General features: G+C 40.6%; 1 protein-coding gene across 1 annotated transcript in view; it reads left to right on the forward strand.

Moving 5' to 3' along the window:
* Window positions 1–21525, forward strand: part of JARID2 (jumonji and AT-rich interaction domain containing 2) — a 211761-nt gene that overhangs the window by 146987 nt on the left and 43249 nt on the right. The window contains exons 5-6 of the mRNA XM_058804908.1: window positions 4915–5084; window positions 19085–19261. Of these exons, the coding sequence (XP_058660891.1) occupies window positions 4915–5084; window positions 19085–19261 (347 nt within the window). The remainder of the gene's footprint in view (window positions 1–4914; window positions 5085–19084; window positions 19262–21525) is intronic.

Genomic DNA, 21525 nt, shown 5'->3' on the forward strand with positions numbered 1-21525 from the left:
AGATTGTTTTGCAAATCTCTTCCTAGTTGAGATGCTTAGGCATGAGAACAGCCTCTCAAACCCAGAATTTTCTATAAATAGATTAGTATGCATTCAAATATATTACAAATCTGTGTGTATTTGGTGTTGTGTGTGTTTTATCATATTTATGCTTTGTTTTCGCTTAGGAGTTATGGAGTAATAAAGTGAAAAGAGTAAGATTTCTGTCTTCATGTACAACAAAATCTCACATACTGATAGTTTAATACTTGATTTGTGGCTAGCACAACATGCACTGTTATCTAGAATGTTAATGTTTACTAAATTTAACATAGACTGCTATTACTAGCCTGAACTTTGCTTTGTGAAGAAAAGACTGCCTTTGTGTACTAAGTCTTTTTTTTCCTAAATGTGAATTTTTTTACAAGCTAAAGGAATGGTGCTAGGATATGCTTTTTTAAAAAGATGTTCTGAAGCACTTCTAGTTAACACAAACTGTAGTGTTTTAATTACAAAGAATGCAATTTGCTTAAAATGTTCTACTAAAAATGAGTTCTACTCTAAAAAAGCTTCAAAAAGTATATTTTGTGTCGGGAGAGAAATGTTTTGTAGCCTAGCCTGACTTTTTGTAATCAGGATATTTTTGTTGTGGTGTTTTAGTCTCTGGCTGAAATTTACTTTCTTAGACCTAAACAGTCAGTTCAGTAGAAGAGAAGCATACCCAAAGGAGGTGAGACTTCCTCAGGCTGAGGCTTTTTTGAACTTTGCGTCATAGGTATGTGTTTAAAGTCTCTCAAAAGAAGTAGAAGTAAAATAATCGCTACTGTTGAGAGAAAGTGGTTTACTGTTTATTTTTAAATGGTCTGGATATTTCTGGCTGCATGTTGGGTGTTCGCATGACGTTTAGATGTGGGATTATTTTAAGTTCTTTCCTCATCCTTTTCCGTCTTGCGAAGTTTTTTCTGTTTGCGTATTTATGAGCCTTACATAGTGTGTACCCTTTCAATGAGGACAAAATGAGCAATTTATTTTGAGGATGGAAACAGGATTTTTTTTGTTCTTTCTGCTGCTCATGCCAATCTGTCTGTTGTTGCCAAATGCACGCTAAATAGGTCATTCCAGCAGAAATCCTTGCATTAGGAAGCAAAGAGCAAAGTGTTGGTGGTGTTAGGCATTTAAACAATCATGGATTCATTTATGTTGGAAAAGACTTTTAAAATCATTGACTCCAACCACTGACCCAGCACTGCCAAGTCTACCTGTGTCCTTAAGTGCCACATCCATGTGCCTTTTTAAATGCCTCCAGGGATGGTGACTCAATCACTTCTCTGGGTAGACTATTCCAATGCTTTGCAACCCTTTCTGTAAAGAAACCTTTCCTAATACCCAATCTAAATATCCACTGGCAAAACTTGAGACCTTTACCTCTGGTCCTGTCACTTGTTATGTGGGAGAAGAGACTCACCCCCATTTGGCTACATGTTCCCTTCAGGTGGTTGTGGAGAGCAATGGGATTCCCCCTGAGCCTTCTTTTCTCCAGGCTAAACACCCCCAGCTCCCTCACTCAGTTCTTACAGGGCTTGTGCTTCTGACCCTTCACCAGCTCCATTTCCATCTCCACCACCTCAATGTATTTCTCATGGTGAGGGGCCCAAAACTGAACACAGCATTTGAGGTGTGGCCCCACCAGTGCTGAGTACAGGAGGACAGTCACTGTCTTGGTCCTGCTGGCTACACTGTTCCTTTATAAATTTTAGATAGGCACCATCGTACACACAGAGTATCTTTCTTAACACTTTTATCATTTCTGTTTTTCCTTGTTCAGAAGTGGTGTGTGAGTACGACCTGATACGTGTCCTGTACTGGAACTGTAGTGAAGAGGGAGGGTACAATCCTTTGGCAGCAGCTTCACACCTAGATTGGATTAAGTGTAATGTAAAACCATACCTGAAATAATTGGTTTTATGCTGCCAGAGGTTTTCATGGGGACATACAAGTTTATTAAGGTGCAAACATGCCTTCACAAGGAAACGGTTTTAGTTGCTGCCAATGTTTTTTCTTTGCTGGCCCACCTTTGAAACTGGTCATGTTTACATAAATCTGAAGCAATGGCTACTTAAGAACGTGTCTTTTGCTTCCTCATCGTGATTCCTCATCCCTGTGTGCTGTAGCTACAGAATAGTTTATTTCTTGCTCACAGCTCACTCTGTATGCACTCTCAGGCACTGAAGTAGAAGCCTATGGAGCACACACGTATCCAGGCAGGGAACAGTATCTCTCGCAGAAACCTAAAGGATGCTGCAGTCATAAGAGAGTTCTTTCATTTACTGGTGTTCATAAATTGAATCAGTGATATTTACACCCTGTAACTGCTTGTGGTTTTAATAAAAGATGGATATTTCATAAGGGGGCCTGGTTTTGTGTCACTGGTGAAGTCAAACTGAGCAGATGGAAGTAACAGCCGTCTTTCCTCTCTGGGAGGAGAAGCATTTCAGGCACATCTGACCATATAGCAACAAGTCTCCACAGTCTCTCTGGGAGAAGTAGCAAAAGTTCATGGTTGTAAATGGAAGGAATACCTGGAATTTTCTCTATCCTTGCTGAAATCAAGGGCCCCCATGGGTATGAAGAGCCTGTGATGCTGCCAGGCCAGGCTCTGTGCCCCATGGGGACTTTTTTGTCCCAGAAAAGAATGGTAGCAGATAGCATACTTTCAAAAAGAGAACCAAAAGTGCTTTAGGTTCCCTAATTCATTTCTCATCTATGCCAAACTTGCAAGTCGTTCTCTAATCCTGTTTCAGTGCTCTGGGGACTGATAATAGGGATACTGCAAACCAGCATGGCTGATTCTCTTGCTGCAAAGGGTTAATTTTGAATCATAAAACAGGCTTAATCTTTACTTTGTGGCATGGTGGGTGGTGGTACTCCTTGCTTATTGCTGATCACATGAGATTTGAGCAGGTACAGAGATGCATAGAGTGGGTGGGTTTATGTTTTTAACAGCCTGGCTGATGAAGCACATCAATGGGAAAAAATTGCTGTGCAGAAAGCCGGGATGCTCGCTAACCTTTATGGTCTGCTTTTTGCCGAGAGAGCATATGTTTTGTGCAGAACAGGAGCCAACACAAAGCGTTTTTCTCTGGCTGCATGTATGGTTTTGGTGATAGAAATGTAGTTGCTTGAAATTAAAATACCATTCATCCTGCACGGGAGTCCTCAGTCTGCTTGAAGAGATGGGGCTTTGCAAAGCAATCTGAGTAAATTTTTGGAGATACAGGCATATCTATACAAGACCTTTATCCTGGAAAGATAATTGTTCCTAGATATGAGGAAATATATGTGCTAAATAGTCTTTTAGTTCCAGTTCACAAATTATAAGCCCATGATAAAAAAATTTGTAAACACCAGGTTATTTTTGCCATGGAGGAGATTGAAAAAAGCAGTAGGAATGACTGGTATGTTTTGTTGTTCAGGGCAGTGGGGGTTGGATAGTGAGGACAAGGACAATTTTATGCGTAGTTTAGGGAAAAAACCGCTGAATGTTACTTTGGTTCTCTGTTGTCATTAGGGGATGTGTTTGTTGTAACAAAGCTCTTGTTACCCAAATATCTAAGGTTAATACTCGTGAAAAACAAGAGGTTTGCCAATTCTGTGTTACATCCCTCCCAAAAGATAACTGTGCTTTCCTTAAGTCACAACAGTCGAGGCTGCCATGGAGTGACAAGACCTGGGCTTCCCTTCAGTGTTATTTAATATGTTTCACTTTGACATTATGTAAATACTCTGCTATTAGGGAATAAAATGACATAAAATTGCATCCTTTCTCAACAAGGTTTTAAGTTCTTTCTGTAGCTTCTCTCCTTTTTGAAGCTGTAATAAAGATCATAATTACAATCCCAGTTGCTTAAGTGAGAAATTAACATGTTCTTATGTGGGGAACTGAGCCAGGCTCCCAGCGAGACCCCCTCTGGGTATCTGTCCTGCCCCAAAATGCTTTCCCTAATACCAATTTACGTTCTAGACATATTAAAGAAAATCATATTCATTGCTACATAGCAGTTAATCAGAGCCTTCAGATAGGCTTGAAATAATTTGCAGCCAAGTGCCAAAATCACCTGCAGCCGCTTATTTCCTGCAGCCGTATTCTGGCATGTTTTAAAACTAATCAGACAGTGTCAGTCTATTGCCCACTACCAAGACTGAACAAATTCATTCCACACATGTCCTTCAATATTACAAATTTTTTCCAAATCCTGCTTAACCCCACTGCTGACCTCCTTGCTTACTGTCTTCTGGGCTGTGGCCAAACAAATAAAATCTAAAGGTTTTGACTTGATGTTTTCCCTGTCAAAAATATTTTCTGCTAGAGGTTTTATTTTTTAGAACTGGGCACAAATATATATATATACCTTATCTATTTATATATTTTTCTATAAAAATAAGATTCTAGCAGATTGGAATAAATTAAAACCGTAATGGGGCTAAAATAAACCTAATTTGTAATTTAATTAAAAACAGAAAGCAATGAGCACTAACACTTAACAAAAAAAAAAAAAAAAGGCATTTTCATGGTGCAAAATACAGATTTAATTTCCAAATAAGTGAATGGTAAACTGTAATTGTATCATGTGCAAGAAGACACTCAGAACATATGAAACAGTAGTCACAGATTTTGCAGTCAAGATGTTCCCTTTCTGGTTTTCCAAATTGTAGCAGAAGATACCAAAGGGTAAAACAAATACAATACTGTCTTCATTATTGACCCAGTTAGGGATTTGGTATTGGTGGGAGATGGATTCAGATCTCGATCTCTCTCTCTCTCTCTCTCTCTCTCTCTCTCTCTCTCTCTCTCTGTCCTGTATAGTGAATTTTTATGTTTTCACACATCCAGCGAGTTCTGCCTAACATGTTGGTGATGTGCTCTTGTTTCCACAGGCCAAGGCTGCAAGCACAAAGGAAGTTTGCTCAGTCCCAGCCAAACAGTCCCAGCACAACTCCAATAAAGATAGTGGAGCCGTTGTTACCCCCTCCTGCCACTCAGATTTCTGACCTCTCCAAAAGGAAGCCCAAGACAGAAGATTTTCTCACTTTCCTCTGTCTTCGAGGTAGGTACCTGGCAGCAGTGCTGGGGCAGAGTCTCATTCACAGAAGGAGCTGTAGCCCTGCGCACCAAGCAGCAGCCAGACAAATGTACTGGAGCTGCACTTGAAGGTATTGTGTGCATTTCAGCTCTCAGCAATTTGACTGTATCTGCAGCAGGAGCATTCGAGTTCATGGTTCTAAAGATCATAAAATGAGGCTGGTAATAGTGCAAAAAGAAATTTCTTTTATGCTTAGCTCTCTGTTACCCTGAATGGGTTTTTGTCTAGCTCTCTTAAGTCCTCCCTATCCTCCTTTATTTTGTCTGACTATAAACTGGAGAAGTGCTTAACTTGCCTGAGTACTTGTTCCTGCAAGAGGAGAAAATCTGCTTGGAAATTCCCCTTGTCTACCTACTCACTGTCCTTTATTGTTCAATCTGAGTGAGGCTTTTCATCTGACAGTGGGTGGAGGGGTTGCCATTGTTCTTGTCTGCCTCAGGAGCTGGATTGTTCCTGTGGTGATAATTAAAACAGGTGAGCTCCTCCTCTCAGCAATCCAAGTACAAAGGAGGCATCTGAAATTGTGGAGTGAAATACTTGAATTACTTCACAGTAACAGGTGCTCGAGCCTGGCTGGAGCTGTGTGATGTGTCAGGGATCCATGGGCTGTGTGTGTGCAAGCCTGCATGCCAGACTTGGGGGGCCTGAGCATGAGGTACTGTCTAGATTAAGCTAGAGAAGGAGATTTTACTCGAGTGGTCATTTTTCTTAAGACTTTCCATGGTCCTGTGTCCCAAGTAATGTGTTTAAGATAGCATCTTTCAGTTTAATCCCCCAATTGTCATGTTATCTCTTGCTGTGTGTTTCTGGACAGGTGCATCCCCTGTCTCATTAGTGAGCCATAGCTGCGTGCTCTGTGCTGGAATGGTGCCTCTTGCTGTTGTTTTGTCCCATTACCTGCTGAAAGGGTGTGCATTTGTTACAGGCAGGTAGAGCTTGTCTGAAAAAGTCTTACCCGGTGGGCTGAATCTTTCAGAGCTTGAGTTCCCCTTTCTTAGGTCTCTGTTGCATCTGTGGACAGCAGTGATCAACACCACCTGTAGCTTCCTGCTGAGGCTTTCTCACCTTAATGCAGTGTGATTTGATTTCTTTTTTTCTTCTGTAAGGCTAGTGGTGCCTTCAGACTGGTTGCTAATTTATCCATCTTATTTCACATCCAGTATGGAGCCTCCATCCCGTTGGGACCTCTGGTAAAGTGGGTGGGTGGAGGGGATAGCAGAGGGTGATTTGCTAGCTTTTGTGTTTATTTAAAGGATGGAGAGGAGCAGAATCTAATGGAGTTTAAAGTGGCATAACGGTCCTCTGAAATGCAATCTGTGGAAATGTATTTCTAATTTAGTGTGCCATGAGGTTGATCAGTCTGTTGGCAGCGTGTCACTGCTGTGATCTGGGCCAACTGCCACAGTTGTTGGTGGGAAGAGTCAGATGGGGGTTCTGTGTGTCTGTGTGTCTGTGTGTGAGCACACATGGCTGCAGTCACACACTTGTTTCCACTGCTTGCTAACTAAGCATGTGCTATTTATAGCTTTGAAGGCACTTGCACTTACAGAATGGCAACCTGTGTGGGGGTGTCACTTATCTCCACTTTTATTTCCTACTCTCTTAGCATTCTCTCTGTGTTCTGGTTTAACAATGCAACTGGGAAGCATGGGTGCTTTAGTCCTATTGCAGTGCTTCATGTTGTTGGGCTTTTTAATTTTTTTAAAATTTTTTATTTAAATCAATGGGTGTTTAGCTCTTGCACCTGTAATTTTCTCCTTTGTTATTCATCTGTGGCATAATTGATGTTTTGTACTGTCAATTAAGAACTTGCAATTCATTCCTAATTTCTTCAGTATGCAGGAGTACTCGAACATTTCTGACAACACATGCATTCAGACGGCAAGATCACAATTACAATTATGTTAAAAACCACGAGGGAGAGTCTGCTCTGAGTGCCACACATGGCATGTTCTTGGTCTGCTTAAACAGTCTGAAGAAAAACTGTGAAAGGGAAAGCTGTCAGCTTTGTGTTTCAGCACCCCCACAAGCTTATTACTGCATCACCCCTGTATAAGACATGAAAAGAGCCAGTTCAAGAGAGGCAGGAGAATCTTCTTGGACACCTGCTCCCTGGATGCTTCTCTGTGGATGAGCAGGAGAGTGCTGTGGCTTGGAGGGAGGAGTGGGTTGTTCAGACCTTTATTAGCGTGGTTCTGGCTTCTGTGCCTGCACTGCTGTGTCCTTCAAGAGGTCCTGGCTGCCTGAGGTTGTGTCCATTTGGCCTCTGGGAATGTTTCGCTCCAGGTGGTTGTCTCTTGATGTGTCCATTTCAAAACCAGGAGATGGAAGCTGGTTGTTTATATGCTGGTAGGGAGTTCATGTAGAGCATGCTGGTACATCCAGCTCCAGAAAGGTCCCACAAGTGACTCTCCAGGGCACTGGCAGGCTTGGTTTGGTGCTACTCTTCTGGTGCTGCCTAGTGAGCCTGGAGAGGGAAGAGCCAGCAGCATATTAAGATCCTGCATAGGGAAGGAAGACTTGGGATTTTTTGGAAGGAGTTATTTTGATTTGGAACCTCCATGCTATTATTTTTCTTGCAGTGTTGAGGGTTTCAGAATTGTTTGCATGGTGGGACCAAGTGGTTGTTCTGACTTCTGTCCAGCTGTATGTGCTCACCTTGGCTCTTTGTGCTTTCACCATGAAATGCAACATGCAATTGCATGGAAATAAGAGCACACTGACAGGGTTGAAGATCAGCAATTCAAAAATCTTAAGTGTAGTAGTGATAAAATCCAGGACAGTAAATCCCTATGTTTGTTTAACTTTTTTTTTTTTTTTAAAGTGTCCCACAAAATTATCTGGTGATATAATCCCTAGATTCATGATCAAAGCCTTTTTTGGAGAAAGCAGTCTTTCCCAGGATTGGTGGGAATGCAGCTCAGTGGTCTTCTCTGCCCTTGTCCTATCACACCCAGCAGTGGTGGCAGAAGCACAGTGCAAATTTGTCACATCATAAAATCATGAGTCACTAGGGGTGGAAACCACCTTCAAGATCACCAAGTCCAACCTTAGACTCAATTCCACCATGAATTCACATGTCAGGGTGTACTTTTATTTTCTGTTTTTAAACAGAGAAATTTAAGCATCCTGTCATCAATATGGCTCACTCTTCATTGTTCTTGTGGGGTTTGAGTGGGAGCAGCTGAATTCTGTCACTGAAGGAGAAATACTATCATGCTACAGTGTGGAAGAAAGTCCCTTGACATAAGATCCCATAGTTAGGAGAACAAGTCCCATTTACCTGTCCTGCTGTGTGTAAGAAAATCTAATGATTCAAATAATTTTAACTCCCCCCCACTCCATTAGCACCCTGTAATTTCAAAGGGAAATAATTTAACCAAGATGACCTGCTTGGTTTCATTATCCCGAACACAAAGGCTTTAGACGTATTTTAATTAGTTTGTTTTTCAAACTCTTGATTTGATAATACAGTGTACTAATTACTTCTTAAAAGGTAAGTGGAGCACAATGAAAAAGCTGTAACAGTTGATGAATATCTGAGACCTGGAATACATTCCTAGACTGACCAAACTTGGCAAGGCTCCTCTGCTTTCTATTATTTTAAAATCCTCCTTTTAAAAAGATTGGTGATTTTTAAAACTTTTATTAAATTGTGACCTAGAATTTTCAACACAAGGAGGGGAATAGTACAGATATCTCTGAAGTGTTTGTCTGCAGTGTTCTTATCTTTAAATAGCTTCTTTGAAGGAGCCTGTATGTCCTTTGCCAGAGGCATAATTAGTGTCTTTCAGCAGCATGTAGATACAAGTGTGTCATCTCCGTGTAGTTGTACAGCAGCTCTCACTTTTACTGTGTTTTCTGCTTTTGATCATATTTTTCTTAATAGCTTCTGTTACAGTGCATTCAAGTTACCTCTGCTCTCTGTAATTATTTACAGGTTAAAATATTGTGAGTCAAATATCAGACTAAAGGAGGAAGGAAAAACAACTCCCTGTGAGCAATAGATCTTTGGTAAAAGGTGATAACAGGGAGGCTGGGATTAGGAGAGTACATTTTAAGAAGTTTTCCCATGATCAATTTTCTAATTAAGCTGAGCCTCTGGGAGTTACATGCTAGAGAATTTCAGGGATTCCTAAATAAAAATGGTTTAATTGAGATCTCACAAATTGAGTTTTCAGACTCTTCTATTCTGCAAAATGTGTGATTATTCTTTTTCTTTAAATGCTGTGCTGACTTAATATTTTGATGATTTATTACAATTGGCCAAAATCAAAACAGAAAATTTCACTATGTGAAATATTTGTTTAAAAATGTGCATGTTTGTCTTAAGTTCAGTAACTTCTAACTTTTAGTGCAGTGTGCTCTTAAGCAGGCTTTTTATTCTTTGAAGCACCTGTATTTGGGTGGTAAAAAGGGTCAGGGGCCTTTGATCCAAGTCTTCTTTTTTGGAGAAATTGACTGTGTCAGTTCATACCTGCGGAGATTTCTGATTACAATGGGAGAGCCCCCAGAACTGAAACTTGGGAGTTCCTAATCTTGGGTATGTTACAAAACAGCTGTTAATTTGCCTATCTCTTCAGCAAGGCAAAAGGTATGTGTGCCTGTTAGTTTGGTGTCAGCAGGCTCTGTAGTCAGTGTGTGCTGCTGTCCTTGGAGAGCTGCTGCCTTGCACGGGTCACTCTTGAAGCACCAGCCATTGGCACCATGGACACTCGATCACCACATCAGAGCAGGCAGATTGAATAGCACTGCAACTTGATTGGGCTGGAAGCAAAGCAATGAAATGCTGACACTGCCCAAAAGTATGAGCTTCTTTGCAGTCTGGGTTCATTTTTATAATTCCAAAATAATATTAAAACATGCAGACATACAATGATTTGTTTCAAATACTGGAAGAAAAAATATTTATTTTATTATATCATTTAGTATTTGAAACTAAAATTTTAGGATGGATTGAAAATTCAAGAATAAACTTTAGGTTGAATTTTAAATGCACAAACCATTTAATAAAAATAAGTTTGCATTTAGTAGATGTAACCTCAAAATTTTTAAGTTCTGTTTTAAAGTTAGGAGTAACATTAAAGTGTAGAATATAAGCTGTTTCTCATACATGCAACCATTTAGGCCATCTATGGAATATGAGCTACTAAGCAACTCTTATGGTGGTTTAGGACAAGAGTAATTTAATCAGTATTGGCAGAGACAAGTGGTTACACAGTCTCAGAGTGAACGACACTTGTGTGAAGAACAGAGAGAGAAGAGACCCTGGTGACCACCACCATGGATTATTCCTTCCCAGGGGAACAGAGTGCTGCTGGAGTGCCAAAGCTCCAGACATCCAGTGGAAGGTAGAATTTCATGTTGCCTACTGGGAGATTGAAGAGATTGGAAGAGGTGCTGAAGTAAGATAGAGTAATTTGTGGGTAGTACTACAGCTGGAGGAAAGCTTTTTCTTGCTTTTCCAGTTTTTGGGCCCTTGCTGATGTTAATGATTCCAATATCTACCCCTGCAAAAAGCCACAGGATGCAGTCAACTGATTGAAATGGGAGACTAATCTTGAGGTTTAGCTTTTGTATTTGCCACAGATTCAGTCCTAGTCCCTCAGCAAGCTGCTTAGTATTTTGTAAAATGAGGATAAATATTTAACTCTTTATATAGGTGTCAGCATAGCTGGGTGTTGGTTATGGATGAGCTACTGGCATAGAATCTGAGTGCTGTGATGGCAGCAGCAATTCAAAGCCTCACTGCCCAGGGGGCGATGTAAAGTATTCTGGCAAAGGCAATTCCTGCCCTTCATCCCAGCCAAAAACCTCTGAGCCTGCTTCTCTAACCGTGAATATACTGTAGCTTCAGTGTTATCCAAATGGCTGATTTTATGCTAGGGATAAACCTAGCTGGATCTCTTGGATATGAAACACAGCCTGATAGCTTGTTGGGAATGTCATCATGGTGGTTTGAAACTTCCATACTAGTTTTGTTCTTGGTGGGAGGGAACATAAAGGTGAAGTGCACATGGAAAGCGTTGGTTTTGAGGTTCACTCTAAAATCCAGTCAGGCTGGTGGAGTTAAATTGCTTTGAGAATGTCAGATAAGAATTGTAGATGTAAGAAGCACTCCGTTGTGTTTTTTTTTTTTTTTTTTTTTTTTTTTTATTTTTTTTTTATTTTTTTTTTTTTCATTTTGGGCACTCTCTTGCTCTGGAGTGTTTTGCTAAGTTTGGAAAGTAGACCTTCTGTTTTTTTCCTGCAGACTCATGCGTTTCCCCACCCTTGCTCCATTTCTCTAGAAAAGGAAAAATTTTCTTCAAGCTTTTATGTTTAAGCTCTACTAATTTGAAGAACAGACTGAGAAGAAAATGAGACTTATGTTGCTACACTAGTCGATAAATTAAATGTAACACCAGGCACATTGTGATTGGAGCAATGCCAGCAGAGAGAGGAGTTGGAGCCCAGTTTTATTTCTGTATTTGAGCTGGCCTTTTCCTCCCACTTGCTCAGGCATTGGGGAGCTCCCTCTGAGACCATTCCTGCAGGTGGAGTCAGACAAGTGAAGTACAGTTGCTCTTTCCTATAAAATGTATGCAGTTTGTGCTCCTTTAGCCTGGCTTGGTAAAACAGCCATAAGGTGCAGGCATAAATTACATATATTTGCACTTCAGGGATTTGGCATTGTCCTGCCAAAGCAAAATAAGTGGGGCATATAATAAATGAGAAGCAGGCCCTAAAAGTTAAGCATTGAGATGCCAGCACATCAGGAGTATTTGAGAGGCAAGGTTTTTCCACCTGCTTACAGCCACAAAATGGGGCTGTGTGTCAGAGGAGAAGCCGAAGCTCTGGACGTGGCTCACTGTGGGGCTTGGCAAGCCATGTGCTTTTTTGGGGCAGGCTGAAGTCCCACATACCTTGACCTGCCCTGTGTGTAAATCATTCTAGTGTTTTAAATTGTTTTAAGATTTTTCCAAAGCACATCTGGGTTGTGTTTAATTGTTAGAAGGCAAAAAAAAAAAGAGGAGCTAGAGGGGGAGTTGGTGTAAATAATTCATGGAGAAGAATCCTCCAATTTTGCAGAAACCACAGCCCAAATTACAGAGAAGGCTTTTGGACTGAGATGATTTTTGTTGTGGTTGTAACATACCAGGGTTTGAATCCCGTCCAGATGAAAACATTTGGTTTGTACTTCAGTAAATACTGCAGAAGCACTGCCAGCTAATTCTGAAGAGTAATGAAATAGTATTTTTGGCAAAGCACATGCACTTTCCATACTTCTGATTCCACTCTTCAGATCCAAATTCAGAGGGTTTTTTTAACGTGTTTAGCTAGTCCAAGACAAAAGTTAATGTAATTTAATGAGAAACAAAACATAACTGTAATTTAGGAGACAGAACTACACATTTGTCAAAAAGAAAAAAAAGTAATAACCTCATTAGTCAAATAAAATGGCTGAAAAAGAGTATAGTTTATTCTATTAATCAGGCACTTGCTGCTGAGGTCAACACATCTGTGTGTAGAGGCTGCAAAAGCATCAATTCTGCCTACTGTTAGTAGTGAGCCTGAATTTTGCACATGCAAAGGGTGACATCTTTCCTAGAAAATTGCTAAAAGCATCACCATGACTTAAACCCCCTATATTTTACTTTGTACTTATTGTTGTATAAGCACCAAATTATTGTAAAAGAGGGCATAAAATACATTTGTCATTCTTTCATATGCATTAGGCCACACTTAGTGTGTAGTTGTGGTAATCATTTTTTCCTATATATTTAGGCTTTCTTTTGTGTTGCTCTCACAATAGGAGGGAAGACAAAATACTCAAGAGAGAATTTCAATAATGAAACTGAAGATACTGATGGAAGCAGTTGCCAAACATACTTCAAATAGAATTTTTTTAAAGAGCTCCCTTTCTGTAATAATTCATAGCTCATTGTAACCTTGATGAGCGATTTAAAAAAAAAATAACTCATCATTAATGATTTTCTCAAAATTTACTACATGCAGTAGTATCTGATCCTGGGAGCTCTTGTACTGGTGAGGAGGGGGTACCTGGGTTTGTGTCGGCTGTCTGAACTTTCTGTGTGGTTTGCAATCCCTTAGTCCAACATGGAAATTTTTTAGACTTTCAAAGTCTCACTCTCAGGTCCAGCTTTGGTGATTTGGCCTTTCCCCATGTGTTTTGGAGGAGGGGGAGAGGGCTGCGAAGTTCCCTCCAGGTTGGTGCTTGACTTTGGCCATGGCTTTTCTGCTCTCAGCTGTGACAGTTGTTAAGCTGGAAAAGGTGAGTGGCACCTGTCTGGACCAGGGCAGCAGGTTTGACTGCACTGTCAGATGGATGCCTTGCATTGAGCCAGCCTTAGCTGCAATGTCCTGTACACTTCACTATATTTGTTACCATTTCATGTCAGTAATCCCTTCCATATCTCCATTCCCCCATTGCTTCCTCAGCTTGTGTCCATTTGCTAGCTTACCTCTCACCACTCACCTTTCTCCAGCCCCAGCACATCTGGGTTCCTCTCTTCTGCTCTGCTGCTGCTGCACTTCACAGCCTTTCTTAGAGCTTACTCCTTCTGCCATGGCTTCTCTTTCCTTCCCAATATATTGCAATTGCCCCATCCAGATCTTTGGTGACAGTGTATGCTTTTATGCAAATATTTCTGCAAAACAAATCAGCTGTCTTGGTAGGGAGGGGAGGGAAAGCATTTAGGAGTTGTGTGCTTAGGCATCATCAGGACACAATATAAAATGTGCAGCTCCTACATGACATTGGAAACATACTTCATTTAATGTTTTGTTTAATAATATAAGGTGATATATTCCACTACACATTCAGTAAGAAAAAGAGTGCATAGAAATTTTCCAAATCTTTTCTTGAGAGCTTGTAACATTACATTACAGTTACAGTATTTATTAAGGGACTTTAATTTCCTTAGTCTGGGATTTTAATCTGAATCAGTTCCCTGATCCGATTCACCACATGGCCCCACAAAAAAAATTACACTGCCAGTTGAGGAGGTGGCACAGGTATAATAAGAAGAGGCCAGGTGGGGGTAGATGTTCTGTAGGCCATTTTTGATGCCAAGAAAAATGTCAGCCACCAATAGTCTAGATGGTTCCCTTTTCCTTGCATGAAATGCCTTCTAAATGAGTGGTAAGGAGTCAAATTTAATTTCTAGGCTGCCATCAGATTTGCTGAGTGAGCAGGCTTTTCAGGCACCTGCTAATGGGGTGGTGGCAGGGTATGTTTCTTGGGGTGGAGGGCTTCTTGTGTGCTTTCCCCAGGCTCTGGAAGGCTGCTCCCTGCTCTCCCCCTTCATCTGTTCCAGTGCTCGTGTAGCAGCTGCCTGCATGGTGTGGGGGCTCCCAGCACAGAAGGAGACTTGTAAAATTCAATACAGCCACAGGCTCTCGTAACTCTCACTCACTCGCTCACTCTCTCTCTCCCTCTCAGATTTTTCTGCTGTGTTCTTGGGGATGGAAAGTGAGGAAGTGGGAATTGTATACCTAGAGTGCTGAGACCTGGCAGGCACCACCTCCCAGGCACAGATGCTGTCCTTCATTCGTGGCATTGCCGCTCTTCTTTTTTGCTGTTGGTTATTATTTCCAGTGTCACTCTTTATATTACCCTTGGTAGGCTTTGAGAATCACACTTTGGTGCTGGAGAGGGCAAGAGGAAGAGGAGGGATGGTTGCTCATCTTTATTTACTCTTACTGCCTGGCTGGGAAATATGTGCAAGAGGGAACCAGCATAGCTGCTGCCCCATGGGTTTCTGTTGCTGAGTGTGTCCATGAAGAGATAAATGTGTAGAATAGTGATCTGTGAATTTTACATATCAAGAAAGCCCCTACAATGCTGTGTTCTGTGAGTGTGTGTGTACAGATGTGTTTGCTGAACCTGCAGTTTTCCTTATTCTCTTGCCATTTTGGAGGAATTTTATGATCTGGCTGTCATACATCATTTTCATGGTAAATATCTGTTACACATGGAGTAACCTGAGAGCAACAACTCTCAACAAAGTCTGTCTGTAAGGAAAACTACCATGGTCTTACCTTGCAGTGAAGACCAGACATATTTTTGAGGAAGGACAATATATTTTATTTGACCAATTGCTACAGCTGGGAAAAAACCAATCATCTCTTGAGCACACATTCTTCTTCAGATTTCCAATGGTCTAGAACATTTATAGCTACAGTAACACTTCTTTATATTATTTATATAAATCAGTAGCTTTGAGTAACAAATGGGGCATCACATACACATCCCTATCTGATCTCAGAGAGAATGAGGGATATTTAGGACAGGAATCATTATTACACAATATTGAAGAAGATGAGTGATTACATAGCTTCCACTCTTCAGAGTTCAGTTTCATTCATATGAGTTTTGTTGTTTCATCAGTTGTGAGAAGTCTGAGTGTTATTTCCATAAGAGGAGTCTTAGGGGGAGTTGCCCAGCTCTTTCCTTGGTGTAAACCAGCAGTGCACATAAACCATAACATGTTAGGTGTTGTTTAATAAGCATAATTGTCATCATTTCAGCTTGAATGAAACCACAGTGTACTTACAGGCATGTCTTTCACTCAGTTTGCTCAAAAAGGGAATTTGCAGCGTCTTGACCTTGGCCAGCATGTTTCAATATTTTAAACCAGTGTTTTCTCAGCCTTTTGGACATGTTTAGCTACATAGGCTTAAAGTGAAAGTGGTTTTACCAGTTCAACACATATTTGTGAACAAATTATTTGAGGCTATTCCAGAACTGAACTAGTATTATAAAAGATGAGGATAAAAGTAGTTCCAATACAAAAATTAAGCAAGAAAATTCAGAGCTTTTAAATGTCTTTCAGTCTTCCATCCATAACAATGCTTACATAGAACAAAAATGTGCAAGTCCAGACATTTTTTTCTTTCTTTCTTTCTGTTTGGCAAGTCAAATTTAATAAATATGTAGGAAAAGCTGGTGGGAAGGAGGGGAGGAGACCCAGACTTGAACGCCAGCTTTTTTCTCCAAGGTCTCATATTGCAGAGCACTTAGATCAGTAAAGTGAGCGTTAGCAGGACTCTCCTGTGTTATTGGATGTTGCTAGTCTAATTTCTCTGGAAATGTACTTCCCAAACAGTCCCAGCTGTCCCAGGAATGCAGTTTAACCATTGTTGTTCATAGTTCTCGATTGGAAAGAATTAAAAACTGTCATTCTGACAGGAGATTTATGCCCTGAGATTACAGAGATTGAATACCAGGAGTTAGGTGAAGTTTGTGCCTGCTCTCGAACTTGGGTAAGACTCTCCCTACTTTCTAAACAGACTGACATAGTGTTTTATTCTCTGCTTTAAGAAGAAAGAGAAAAAAGATTGCTATTGTAATAACGACATTTGCATTGCAGATGATACATTTTTGTTGGTTGCTGTTTAAAGCAGCTGCCAAAAAATCTCAGAGATGTGGAATTCCAAGGAAGATGAAGCTGAGAGAACAGACATTATATCTAGACTCCTATTTTAGTGTCTCAGAAGAATAACTTTTCTGACTATTTCTTTAATTATAATAGGGGGATTTCAGTCTGTGTTTGAATCTAATTTTGAGGGAACCTTACCAAACAGTAAGGTTCTTTTATGCCACCATTTGTTAATGCACAATGGTGTCAGATGGTGTCAGACTTCAGATTCTTATAAGAACTGATGCACTTGCCTACAGTTTCTGAATCCATACTACACATTCGGGCACCTAGATGGAAGAAAAAAACAGTTTATTTTTCAGGCAGCACTGTCTTAGGAGTAACTATTTTACAGTCTTCTAGTTAGTTGTGGATGAGACTTAAAACTCCCCTACGAGCAGAAGAATTAATGTGCCTCTCAGCACCTCTTACCTACTATGTTTGATTGCTTAGACTGTGCCAGAAAGTTCTGGGCTTGCATAAGAAATGTGAAGGTTTTTTGTTTCTGTAAGTTGCTACAGCTTCCATGCTGTGAAATATGTCAGCAGTCATAATTTGGTCATTAGTCTATACAAACAGGAGAGCTGTGGCATCCAAAAGCCCTTTCCCCTAGGATAACTGTATGTGTCCATACATTCTTGACTAGGTTGGATGGAAAAATGCACAATTTCAGGGGGAAGAATCATCATGCCCTCAATGCTGCTGTAGTGTTTATCCTGGCTGTCCCAGGGTTTCCACTGACACACAGCACGGGATGCTGATGAGGAGTTTCTGTCTGCTTCTCCCCAAGGCAGCCACAGTTCCAAAGGGGCTGTTAGAGAGGCCAAAAGCCTCTCTAACATCTTTACAGGTGGGGGCTAAGCCTTCAGTGGGATGAAGGAGAGAATTGGAAGGGTCAGTTTTCAGTAAGAAAACTCATGGATTGAGATAAAAGCAGTTTATTAGGCAAAGCAAACCTGCAAGCAAAGCAAAACAAGGAGTTCATTTGCTACTCACTTTTGGCAGGCAGGTGTTTAACCATCCCCAGGATGAGGGGCTCCATCACATAAAATGCTTACCTGGGAATACAAATGGTGTAACACTGGATGGATGTCCCCACTTTCCTCCTTCTTCCCCCAGCTCTTATTGCTGAGAATAGTCCTATGGTCTGGAATATCCCTTTGGCCAGTTATCCTGTCTGTGTCCCCTCTAGCTCCTTGTGCACCCCAGCCTGCTTGCTGGTAGAGCAGCATGAAAAACAGGGTCAAAAAAATGCCTTGATACCATGCAAGCATTGCTCAGCAATGGCTAAAACATCCCAGTGTTATGAACTCTGCTTCCAGCACAAATCCAAAACATAGCCCTGTTCCAGCTACTATGAAGAAAATTAACTCCATCCCAATCAAAACCAGTATATTTAGGAATGGATGATTCATTGCAGAAACAGCCTATCCCTGGTTTTCTGTCATATTTAGGTAATTCATTAATTAAAAAGTGATAAGCTATAGTTAGTTGTTGGCAGTGGCAACACCAACAGCTCAAAAGCAAACCAAACACAGAATTGGATTTCTGAAGAGCTTGAAGCCAGAAGTGCTTCCTAAGGAAGCACCAGTCAAATAGCCACTACCTTGTGTTGGTCTCTAGCCCAGTTCTCTTTGTCCTTTTGTTTTATTTAGCAGCAGGAAAGTAAATGAAGTTGCTGTTATCCAAGTGTGTGACTATACTTTTTCCTTTCTTTTAAAATAATTTTTAATTTGGTAATAGCTAGAAGGCTCCCTGGACACCTCTGGGGGATGGACAGGGGGCTCATGTTGAAGTAGAAAGTGACATTGAGCTCATGAGAAGGTGCCGATTATTTGTCAGCAGTATTTGTACATTTAAAAGTCATGGGACCATCATGGGAAATGTAGTCAAGAGATGAGAAGCAGCATCCTCAAGAGGAGCACACAGGGAATCAGAAGACCTTTCCTCTCTTTCTGCCTTTGCCAGGAATCCTCCATGCAAATAAACTTCTCAATGTCTTTGCTTTTCTCTTTGTTTCTTTCTGCAGAATTCTGCAAAATATTGTGTGCAATATTGTAGAGGTCTGCAAAGTATTGTGAAATTTAAATGCTTTATTGTGATGATAACTTAGAAATATCACTGAGGTGTAGACTGCTTTTTTGCTCTTTTTTCTTCTGTTTGGAAAAGCTGTAAGCTTCTAGTTGTGAGTTAAGATTTCAGCAAGGCACTTGAGCACGCATTTGAAATTAAGCATGTGCATTAGTCCTTTTCTGAATACACAGAGTTATTAATTAGGGCTTGTAGCAAAACTGATTGTCTGAAGTATGACTAGAATGTGCTTGAGGGGGGGAGAACCCTGCTTTTCAAGACCATGCATATCCTGTTGGTTAAAACTAATAAATAAAAACCCTCTAGTTAATCATGCACTGGTCTGACCTCCCAGCTCTGAGTCCCACTCTCCCCTTGCTGTGGAGGACACTCAAATAGGTTGTGATCAGTATGGTTAGTGCAGTAAGCAAATGTGATGATGCTAATGAGCCATTTCTTTATAATGATCAGGTTCTCCAGCCCTGCCCAGCAACATGGTATATTTTGGAAGCTCTCAGGATGATGAGGATGAAGAAGAGGAGGAGGAGGAGACAGAGGACACAAAAACAGCCACAAACAATGCTTCATCATCATGCCAGTCAACCCCTAGGAAAGGAAAAACGCATAAACACGTAACAAATGGGCAAGGTAGGTCCTAAGGAGTGCTGTTCTCCTGCACCCCCCAGTAAAGAAATCTATGAGCTGAATGTGCTCAGTCCTTTTCTGTCCTTCTGGGTCTGATTGAAAAAGTGGTGGAATAAGATGCAGTTTTAGCATCTTGTGCTTTAACCTCTTTCTTCTGACAATCTGAACTCTGTGATAGAACTACTGCAGAGCTGGAATTACACACACACACACATATATGTACATACTGACATGGGGGTCAGTCTCTTCTCCATGTAACAAGCAATAGGACCAGGGAAAAAGGCCTCAAGTCACCAGGAAAGGTTTAGATTGGGCATTAAGAAGAATTTCTTCACTGAAAGGCTTGTCAGGTCTGCCCAGGGAAGTGGTTGAGTCACCATCCCTGAAGGTAATTAAAAGTCATGTAGATGTGGCACTGAGGGACATGTTTTAGTGGTGGACTTGGCTGTGTTAGGTTTGTGGTTAGATTCAATGATCTTAAAGATCTTTTCCAACCTAAAAAATCCTGTCATTCTGTGGGATGTATTTATATAGGTACACACAGACACGCTCTCTGGCTTTTGTGAGACTGATGTTTAATTTAGAATGACTTTATTTGATCAAAGTTAAATATAAGCATTCATAAGTGTTATCAAAATGCGTGCCAGGGGCAACACTTAATTTTTCTTATGCAGTATTGAGACCACACTTGCAGTAGGTTGATACCACATTCATATTGTTGATTGAAAAATTTTATGGCAGAAACTTTTTCAAGTCAGTTATTTCTCTGCAAATCAGCAAAAGCTGCATTAATTGCACAGTAATTGTGTCACGATGTCCTCGTGCCGTATCTTGAAAAATGGATCCACACATATTGCAACATTGCCTACTGTATAATGGAAGATTTAAAGCTGTGCTGAAAATTTCTTGAGCCTGCTGTAATGCTCCCCTGCCAGCCTCCTGTGTGATGTGGTTTTTGCTCCAGCAGGAGCTCTTGTTTCATAACTGCTATCTCTGTCTGACATAGTTTCAAAATGTAGCCTATGCTCTCTGTTCCCTTCCTCACTATTAGTTTTCCATGAGAATCTTTCTTTCTGGTGACTGCCCCTTCAGCTCTTCTCCTTTTAGTAGGAGAACTGAGAGGAAGGTCTCTTCACAGTGCACTTTTTCAGAGGTGATCTGTGCCTGCTCTGTTTGTTCTTTCATGCTACCTTGCTCCAAAGAAGAGATTAGTAAATCCCAATTACTTCACTGATGCTGATCCTCATCTCTGTCTTTCAAAAGGAAGTTTGCTATAAAAGGTGCCTTTGTTACATATGCCAAAATTTTTTTCATGACTGCATCTGAATCTGTTTTTAATGCATACTCAAGCTCAAAAACTCACTTTTTGTGAATGATTTGTGGATAATTGCAAGGGGATGTTGTGCCTAATAGCATTTCAGCTGTCAGCTGTGACCAGGAGCTTTAATGCTTTACCAGTCATAGATCAAAATTTGGCACTTAGGATAGATTTCTAAGTAACCGCCCCGAAATAAGAGGCACAAAACTCTGCATATGGAAAATGAGGCTGCACGTAATAGAACTGCTCCCTTAGAGTTTTAAATGTGATATATCACTGCAAAAGGAGCTGATGGTGTTCTGTGAGAATGTCCCTGATGGCAGCCACTTTGAAATTAGCTCAAAACCAGAGACACCTGAAATCTTAATTGGGGGTAAGTAAAGGCAAACATAATGAGCCATATAATGGCTTCATAATCTTTATCAATATAGATCAGAGAGAGTGTAAATGAAGCTGCTGCTTTAATAGAGCTGCAAAAGACCTTTATAAAATACATAGGAGACAATGTGAGATGTTTTGACAAAGGTGAAGAAACAGGAATTCCCAGAGAAGGCAGCTGCTTCTCCTTCGTCATTGTAATTTCTTTTTTTCTTCTTCTCTCTCTCTTTTTTTTTTTTTTTTAATTAAAATTTCCTTACCCAGGGGTATTCCCATTCTTCAGTGTCTGTTATGTTGGTTGACAGCCAATAGTATTTTTGTTTCATGTGAATGAAGTAGGTTCTGGTTCCTGTGTGTCTGTTTTAAATGAGACCACACACAAAGGCAGACCAGGGACGGGTGCAGCAAATGAACTTAATCTAGCGTGAGAGTCTATTTTTAATGAATTAAAGTCTTTTGTTTTTAATATACAATGTCTACTCAAGCACTTTGGACCTGAAAATGCTAAGCATTTGCTATGACATACAACAACAAAAGTTCAGAGCTTGATTAATGTCATTAGACAGTGTCA

The sequence above is a fragment of the Ammospiza caudacuta genome, chromosome 1, assembly GCF_027887145.1.
Source record: "Ammospiza caudacuta isolate bAmmCau1 chromosome 1, bAmmCau1.pri, whole genome shotgun sequence".
NCBI lineage: Eukaryota > Metazoa > Chordata > Aves > Passeriformes > Passerellidae > Ammospiza > Ammospiza caudacuta.